The 10,000-nt window shown below is 46.8% G+C and overlaps 1 protein-coding gene across 1 annotated transcript in view; it reads right to left on the bottom strand.

The window, feature by feature from the left end:
• The window catches only part of LOC125288144 (roundabout homolog 1-like), a 198,918-nt gene that overhangs the window by 45,138 nt on the left and 143,780 nt on the right, over positions 1-10,000 (bottom strand). Inside the window, 1 exon segment of the mRNA XM_048234263.1 lies at positions 4,916-5,073. Within this exon segment, the coding sequence (XP_048090220.1) occupies positions 4,916-5,073 (158 nt within the window).

Genomic DNA, 10,000 nt, shown 5'->3' with positions numbered 1-10,000 from the left:
CACACACACATACACAGACAGAGACACACACACACACACACACACACAGACAGACACACACACACACACACTCACACAGAGACAGAGACACACACACACACACACACACACACACACACACACACACACACACACACACACACACACACACACAGACCCGTCTCATGGCTATGCCACCGTCTTCCATCATCTCCTCATCCATCCCTCGCTCCTCCACTCCACCTTTCCGATCTGCTTTTTCACTCAGCTCTGCATCTGTCTGCCCATCTGCTGGCTCCATCAGGTATGAAGAGGGGCGGGGGGGTGGTGTGTGTGTGTGTGTGTGTGTGTGTGTGTGTGTGTGTGTGTGTGTGTGTGTGTGTGTGTGTGTGTGTGTGTATGTGTGTGTGTGTGTGTGTGTGGGGAACTCAGATGAGGTGAGATGAAGGGAAGTCTTCCTGCCATGTCAAATGTTCTCCATGGTTGTGTTTGGGGAGGTTTGGCTACCTGAAGCTCAGTTATCCGGAGAGGCCAAAAGCCAAGCTGACCGCACCGCAAATGAATACGCTCGGCACTCATCCCTCACTGTACTGGACAAACAGGGACAGACAGAAGATACAGCGGAAGTCTGCTTTTCTCATTTTATCTGTGAGAGAGAGGACATCACTACACATACACACACACACACCCACACACGCACACGAACACACACAGGGAAACACATGAACATGAACATACACACACACACACACACACACACACACAAAGGGGCTTTTATGGATTCAAGTACAGACAGCGGTCTATTGCTACAAAAGCTCAAGCACAAACCCAACACACAAGCAAGTACGTGCACAAACCCACAACTACACTGTACATAGCCACCCACAACACACACAGGGACACACATGAACACACACACACACACACACACACACACACACACCACACACACACACACACACACACCAAACTCTATTGATTGTGTATGCAAATGACAAACTGACAACCTTCAGAGAACACAGCGGGGGGGGGAAGCAAGGCCAAAGGGGAAGAGTTGGAAAAAGGCAAAAACGAGAAACACACCCGAGTAGAGAGTGAATCAAAGTCAAAGAGAGTGAGAGACAGAGGGAGCACGGAAAAAAAAGGAGTGAATGAACACCTGCTTCAGTGCCTTTGTTTACAGGACCTCCGGTGTAATAGTGATTAATATGCTTACCTGCTAGGAAACCATGGGAGCGTTCAAGTGAGCTCCACAGTCTGTTACAAGTTAACAGGGTGTACAGAGGGGGGGTTCCTTATCAACAAGAGCCCACATACACTCCACTAGTAAAGGGCTTTCAGACTGTCAGATCATATTCAGTCTGCACTAAATGCAGTAGAGTGGTATTTATAACATTACTGTTATCATTTCATAGCCATCTCTAATAAACATGATTCAATCTGCCTGTTTTTTATTTTATTATTGTAAGTCCTTTTTTCCTTCACTTCATCAATCATTCCATGAAGATGAACAACACAGACTCCTTGTTGGTTGAAAGCAGCAAGACCAACAGAGAGACAGACATGGAGGCAGACAGACAGGCAGGAAGACAGACAAGCAGGCAGACAGACAGGCAGGCCTGACAGGCGGTCCCACTAGATCCATTGTTTGGCTGGAGCCTGATAGCTCTCCTCTGGCGTCTGGACATAAATTACGAGGCAGCACAAGAGCAAACAGAATGGAGAAGATGCGCCATGGTAGTTCTCAGATCGAAGAGCCTTCTCTCCCTCTCTCCCTCTCTCTCTTTCTTTGTCTCTCTCTCTATCTCTCTCTCTGTGTGTGTGACGCACTGTTCTTCACAGATGTGAACACGAGAACAGACAAGAAGGGCTGAACGAGAGGCAGAGGCAGAGCGAGTATGAAAGAGAGAGGGAGACTGACAAAATAGAGCTAGCGTGGTGTCCATCATCTCATCCCAAAGGGACGGTAAGAGAAGGAATTATGTGCTATTTTAATTACATCCTTCTGAATAGTTTATTCATGTTTATGGTTATGTTTCCTGATGGAAGGAACACACACACACATCAGAACGTATAGATTTCTCTAACAACAGTCTCCCATGCTGCTTTGTCGTCTGTGTGTGTGTGTGTGTGTGTGTGTGTGTGTGTGTGTGTGTGTGTGTGTGTGTGTGTGTGTGTGTGTGTGTGTGTGTAACTGACAGCAGTGTCGTGTCCGGTGCCAGTGACAGCTGTGATTGTGTTTATGAAGTAGATTACGTGCTTGCCCCTTTTAATTACTGGCTGCGTCTGCCAAACAACAGCTTCAGATCTGCGTGGAAAACATCCAGCAGGCCGGGGATGTGTATGAGGACCAGGCTGGATTACAGTGCCATGAACACTGTCCCTTATTTACAGCACACAGTCATAAATATATGCTGACATATGATATGGGCACATAAAATCATGCCTACAGTATATGCACACACACACATACACACACAAACGCACAGTCGCACACGCATGGAATTATGGATGATGCGCATAGGGATGCATTCATGAATACATGCCAACGTACAGATATATCATCATAAATATGCAAAGGAACACACACACACACACACACACACACACACACACACACACACACACACACACACACACACACACACACACACACACACACACACACACACACACACACACACACACACACCCACACACCTAACCCTACTTTAATGCAGCTCTCCAGCCAAGAGTTGCTAATCCGTTGCCTTTCATGGGGAATAACTGATGGATTTGAAGGCTTTATTGAACAGCATGACTCCTCTAACGCTCACTTTTTTCTCCCGCCAGGCCACCCGGCTGCTGTGGAGGCCACCCAGGCCCAGCGTGTGACTGGACCTGTTTATGTCCCACTGAGGAACGCAACGCCAGCTGACCTCTTCCTTTTCCTTCTTTATTTCTCCTCATTTTTTTTCTAGTTTGGCTTTTTCTCCACCTCTTCCTCCTCCTCTTCGTCAGAGGGCTTCAATGTGTGAGACCACTCTGCATGCAGACTGACATGCCCCGCTGGTTTTCATATCGTCTGCAATTCAATTAGGGCTTCCCAGCAGGCCTACGCCCATCAGTATGGAGCACGGAGGGTGGGACAGGGTGGTGCTCTAGGCAACAGGGCATTCTGGGAATTGTAGTCCATCTGACTGCCACGTGATTTTCCACTGTCTAGCCGGAAGGATGGGAGTGGTTGGAGGTGGAGGTGGGGGTGGTTTCAGTGCTAGGACAGACTAGGAATCTCAATACTGATGTGGCATGTCTGCCTAACCACCAGTAATGACAGGCAGGCCATATACTAACATCTGGCTAGATGAATGCCCGGCCCAAAGTGATGCACAGGGATGCAGACGCACAGGGACTGGACATATACCATAATGCACTGTGCACATACAGCAATGCACATCTATTTTTCTAACTCTGTCTCATTTTCACAGATACACACATGTACATATTCACACACACACATGCCCCCCCACACACACACACACACACACACACAGACACACAAAGACACATACACCAAACATAGAGACACAACAGCCTTACACATCACAGGCCCACAGACATAAGCATACACTAACGCACAGACACACAAACACATGTACACCAAACATAACCATAGACAGACACACACACACACACACACACACACACACACACACACACAGACAGACACACACACACACACACACACACACACACACACACACACACACACACACACACACACACTCGCTTGTTGGGTGCGAGGTCAGTGAGAAGGCCCTGTGGGGCCGTCTCTGAGGGAGCTGTGAGCACTGGCGTCTTAAAGGGATGAAAGAGTGGACGCTCGTTAGCTCACTGTCCTCAGGCCGCCAAGGTCAGGCCTATCTAATGAGGGGTCAGGTGTGATTGAACTACACACACAGATATGCACACACACACACACACACACACACACACACACACACACACACAAACACAACTCAAACTTCCCCCACACTACTGCTGCCTTGCTCTTAATTAAAAGCCACTAATTGGCAGCTTGCTTGCCTCTCGCTCGATAAGACAACCCCAGAGGCCCTGCTTCTCTATTTCCATCTGCACACTTTACCTCCCTCCCTCCATCCCACAATCACACTCATCCCCTCATCCCCCTCTATCCCTTCATCGCAATCTCTTCTCCTCCTATTTCTGTCTTCTTCTATCCCTCTTTTGCTCTTTCACATCCTGCCCTTTTGTATTTTCACCCTGTCAGAAGGGGTGGATGCTTCTCCACTGTGTGTGTGTGTGTGTGTGTGTGTGTGTGTGTGTGTGTGTGTGTGTGCGCATGAGACTACTGATCATATATCAAGGTCAGGCAGCAGTGTCCAAACCCCCCTGTGATGACTTCATTCACATACATATACACACAAAGACACACACACACAAGGACACGCACACACACACACACAGATTGATTAGCACACAGTCGTTAAGAAAGGAGCAACTGACTAATGGCTATTTACGGAAAAACAAACGGACACACAAACATGCACACACACACACACACACACACACACACAAACTGCATTTCAAAGAGTGTGACAGTGCATCATTCTTGATAGAATAAGACTCTGATTGGAAAGCCTAGCTTAGACAATGCACAGTAGTTTTCCTTTACTGGAATCAGTACAGTGCAAATAAATAAATAAAGGGACATCAATCCCGGGAATTAAACCTTAAGAGGCTACATGGACAAGACATAGAACCCCCATCTATGATGTCCAAGCATTTAGCAGACTTTTGGTGATTCAATGCTAACAATTTTAAAAACAAACAAAAAAGTAAAGAAAATAAAGTCAATAAATTAAAAAATGGAAAAACATACAGAAAACAAAGAAATGCTTAACTACGGTCAGATCTTTGGCTGCACTGTTCTCACCGTGATGCGGTCATCCCTGTCGTCTATGTTGACGCCATCTTTCTTCCAGGAGATGGTGGGCTCTGGATGTCCGCGTGGAGGCTGGCACTCGAACAGCACCGGCTCTCCCGCCGCCACCACCGCGTCTGCTGGGTTCTGCCTGAAGTCGTCTCGCAGAACTACAGAAAAAACAGACGAGGTTCCGGTTAGCGCACTGAAGAACACAAACAGCACACAAGGTCACCAGAGTAATTCTGCCGCATTAGTTAGATGAGGTCACAGTAGAAGCATCAGCTCGACAAGACAGCATGTGCTCATCTTCAAACTTTTTTTTCAAGATCAAATGAGAAACAAAGAATGAGTAAAGGGGGGGATCAAAGAGATACGGGGGAAGAGAGAAAGAAAGAGAGGAACAGAAAGATGAAAAAGAACAGAAGCCACAAAAGAGAAAATAGAGAAATAGACGGAGACAGATCAAGAGGAAAAGCAGAGGACAAATCCTAGAGAGAGGTTGATGGGAAAGGAGGAGAGGAGGAGAGATGGGATGAGATGAAGGAGAGGAGGAAAAGAGAGAGGACAGCAGAGAGATGCTCCAATGGGCTCTGGATCAGCAGGCCTCGCTACTGGGCTGATGGAGACTGTCAGTTTTTGGGGAGGAGAGAGATGCTGAGTGACCCCTGGGTGCCCCTCCCTTCCCCATGTATGACCCCTGGGGAGCCCCAAAAACCTCTCTGTCTGATTAGGCCACTCTTTCATTCCTCTGCTCTCCTCCTCTTCCTCCTCCTACTCCTCCTCCTCATCATCATCTTCCTCACCTGTCACGAATGCTGCAGTCCCCTGACATGCCAGCCCAGGTAAACATTTGCATTACAATCACTTCGTTTAGCATTCCCCCGCTAACTTATTTTCTGTTTGATGTGTCAGCGAAGGAGACGCTCAAACAAAAACCAAACAAAAACCGCGGCACTTCGGTAACGTTTTCCCCCACCACTGTTTGCCCATTAAAGCAGCAAACACCAGATAAGGAGAGAGATGGCTTAGTGGAGGCTATTAAAACTAGCCGCTGCAACACAACTTCAAACGCTGTTAAACGACCATTAGCAGGGAGGATGTGGCTAGCCGGTGCATGGTGATGCATGGCAATTGTGAGACACAGTGGAGAGAAAAACAGACTTTGGAGGTGTGTGTGTGTATGTGTGTGTGTGTGTGTTTTGAGATGGGAAAGCTGGAGAGCGATGTTTTATTTAGTCTAAAGAGGACGGGAGTTTGTCAGGCAGAGATGACAGCCATCTGCAGCACGCATACTCCTGATCCACAGAGAGACGTGCTTCTTTGAGTACGAGTCAAAAGACAAGGGAGAAGAAAGGAAGAGAGAGATAGAGAGAGAGAGAGAGAGTGTGATAGTGGGAGGCAAGACCTTACAGAAAGCAGCCCAATTAAGCGAGCATTCCGTAGTCAGGCACAGATAGCGAGGGAAAGATATTATTCAGTAATAAAAGCTCTGTCCGCCTATGCTAAGAGATTAACAGCACTTTATGCGAGACATTTTCAGAATCTAAAGCCCTTTCAATTTCAGTCCACTTAATGAGAAAAAAAGAAGACAATTACTCGGCAAAGGGACTGAAAAGTGAATAATTACCTTTATTTACATTTAATTATAAAATGACATTCCAAAATCCCATGGTGGCTGGTATCGAGGGGGTCAAGGCACCTCAGCAGACACTGGAGTGGTGACACTGATGAAAAAATCTCATTTCATCCCCGGCTCTTTCCATTTAATCAGTGAAGTGAACAGTCAATAATCTTATTCTCCAATTGTGTGAATGCAGGCACAGCCTTCTTTCTTTCCCAGGGGAGTAGGGCCAGTCATCAATTTCTTCTCTCTACCTCTCCTTCTCTGTTCCCTCTCTCTCTCTCTTTTCTCTCTATGCAATGTCTTTCCCCTGGACCACATTACATTACACAACATTAAATTGCATTACCTTCCCTTGCATTCAATTACATATCATACGTGCTGCATACATGAGAAGCCTGTTTGTCAACAGGGAATTTTGCTGCATGGTGAGAAGTCGGTTCCATATGTGTGTGGGTGTGTGTTACGCATATATGTATGACTGTCTATGCCTATGTGCATGTGTGTGCATTTTTGTGTGTGTGTGTGTGTGTGTGTCCCAATCACCCACGCTACCTCAGTAATTTATCTTAGTTTTCCGTCGCCCCCTACTCCTCCTCTCCAGCAGTGCAGCAGACAGGTTTAAATCTGTGCTATTTCCTTCCCTCACCACTGATCACCCAGCAGCAGAAAGAGAAAGCATTAGCCAGCGGGCACCCTTATTGAAATGAGGACACACAAAGCCCAGTGCCTGCAGCAGGAAGACAATGCAGAGCAGCACTGTATGCAAACAAGTAATCCACATAGCAAATTGCAGAGAGATTCCAGGGAATAAAGAGAGTATTTTGCATGATCGTTTATGCTTTCTGTGGAAAACAAAATGGACCAACATTTTGGAGACAACAAAGACACTGCTGTCCAAATGTTCTCCAGGTTGCATGTGGCTGCTAATCTGAGTGTGCCAGGCTGTTTTTATTAACACCTATTCAGCTGGTCTTTAAAGCGTGACATTATGAAATACTGTATATGCAATATGTTAGCTCAAGTGTGTGGAATGTCTCTCTATCTCTCCCTCCCACTGACCGTCACTGATCACCCTTGCATTGCCCTTTCACAACAGCTTCGCAGAAATCCAAACAGGAAAAGGAGGATCGTCTTCTGTCCATTACGGGCGGAATCTTCCTCTAAAACAGGAGCGAGTGCAGAACCCAGGAGCGAGTCCACTTCACCCTCGGTCTCCCACCCCCACACCTCCAGTCTCCCCCCAGCTGGATGATCAGACCCTCATTGCCCACCCTTGCTGTGCCTCGCTCAGCACGCCTGGCTGCACGCCTGCCCAAAATCACACCCCATGCTGGCTCCCAGTCAGGAGGGACCGCAGTTGGCTGGGTGTAGACGGCGGGTCTGTTTTATCCACACAGCTGGACAAATAGCCGAGTGTGCCGTGCGGGTTAAGATCGGGTTATGTAAAATGGTCCGGTGAATGGATGATTGTTGCCCCAGTGGTTTTTCTGAAATCTAACAGCAGCCCACAAAAAATACACACGCAGGCATGTACAGTACACATGCATATACATACTCACGCACACCCCTCACAAACATCTATATTTGTTCCGTATGATTGAGTTAAAATGAGATTTGACATGAACTGACCGTGTTGCTCTCTTGTCATCAAGTTAGGACTGCTTCAGTCTCTCTCTCTGTACATTTCTGTGCACACACACACACACACACACACACACACACACACACACACACACACACACACACACACACACACACACACACATACACACAGAGACAGACACATCTATACTGCCCATGCATACAGTACGCATACCCATTTTACCCCTTCAGGATATTAAACCCAGATGGTGAAATGTCAAATTAGGGCCGAATCCATCTCTGCATTGACGCTGGTTGACTTTAATGGGGGTTGGGAAGGACAGGCCAGTGGACCCCCATCACCCCTGCAGCTGCACTAGCCGAGGAGAGGGCTGGAGAACATATCACCACAGCGGTCAGGGAGAAGAGTACAAGCTCCCCCAAAGGCCATTCAAAAGCAAGCACACCCAATGGGGAAAGGCATTCAGATGCAGAGGGCAGTTGAGCCCGAGGTGCATTCAAATTCAAAAGCATTTGCGAACGTTTGTGAACAGTTTTGTGTTTGCCATGAGTTCTCAGTGGACATTTCCGAACATTGGACAACACTGGCAAACAGTTTTAAGAGGAAGTTCTACGGCACACATCCAGTGGAGTTGGATGAAGGGCTGCTGTTCAATCAGGGATGAAATCAACGAAAATGAAAAACGGAAACAAATAACATTTTTGGATGAATGTAACCTTAAATGGTAACAAAACCAATTAATAATTAGTTATTAACAATATTTATCGCACGTAGAGGTTAGGCTATTGCAGGGCTTAATGCAAGGACATAGTCTGTGGCTGAAGTTAGGCTATCAGACATTTTTGAAGATCCAATATTATACAATATAATTGCCTACTTTCAAATCTCGTACCACACCTGAATTCAGGCACAGTGTTTTTCACAGTTAGCCTTGATATCTATTGTGCTTTGATTTAAGGTTAAAGGCTGTTGGGCAGAAAAAAGCCTAATAATTTGCCACCAGCCATAAATCAATTTCTAAAGGCAAGGTCATTTTTAAAGGAACGTTCTTAACTGTTCTTCTATAATGTTCTAACCGGTTACCATTTAGAGGAGAGACCTTGGACCACTGGAATGGGAACGAAAAAATAAGGGTTTTTTCTCAGAGCGAACCAAAATTAAAATCATTCTGTTTTCAGACCCTAGTTAAAATGGAATGTTTTCACAAAATCATTCAAATTCAGCTCAGAAGTTCAGAAAACATATTCGCCACGAACGTTCACCACTGTTTGCCAAATTTGAGGGCATCACTGATGTGCACATTTGGCACAGAGGTGGGCCTGATCTGGCTAGGGTTTGGTCTCTGGGGAAGCACAAAGCCAGAGTGGAGTGTGACCGCGGGGCCCCGGCGCGGACTGCTGGCCGGACGGACGGACAGCTGCATCATTTTCCAGCCCATAGAAACAACTGTCAGCATTTCCAAATCACTGAGCCCTGTTTCCGGTCGCACGGCAAAAATCAGGAGGAGAAGGAGTGGGAGAGGAGCAAGAGAAAGAGAGAAGGAGAGAGGGAGAGAGAGAGAGAAGGAGAGAGAGAGAGGGGAGGAAGGAGAGAAGAAAGGGTGAGTGGATAGAAAGAGGGGGGGGCATGAAGGAAGAGAGGGAGAGAGGGAAAGGGAGGTAAAGTCCGCTCCCAAAATCCCTGAGCTGACACACACAGTGACATGTCATTTTTGCAAACTCCATGAGTTCACTTGTACCCGTGTAATCATTTGGCTCAGAGTTGACGTGACATTAAGCCGCGTGTTCCACATGACCAAAGAAACATGCTGCAGGAAGAAAAGGCAGGAAAGGAAATGTCATCACCAGAGAGAGATGGAGTGACATGG

Source organism: Alosa alosa, chromosome 2 (assembly GCF_017589495.1).
Source record: "Alosa alosa isolate M-15738 ecotype Scorff River chromosome 2, AALO_Geno_1.1, whole genome shotgun sequence".
NCBI classification, from domain to species: domain Eukaryota; kingdom Metazoa; phylum Chordata; class Actinopteri; order Clupeiformes; family Clupeidae; genus Alosa; species Alosa alosa.
This window is presented reverse-complemented; position numbering and strand designations above follow the sequence as displayed.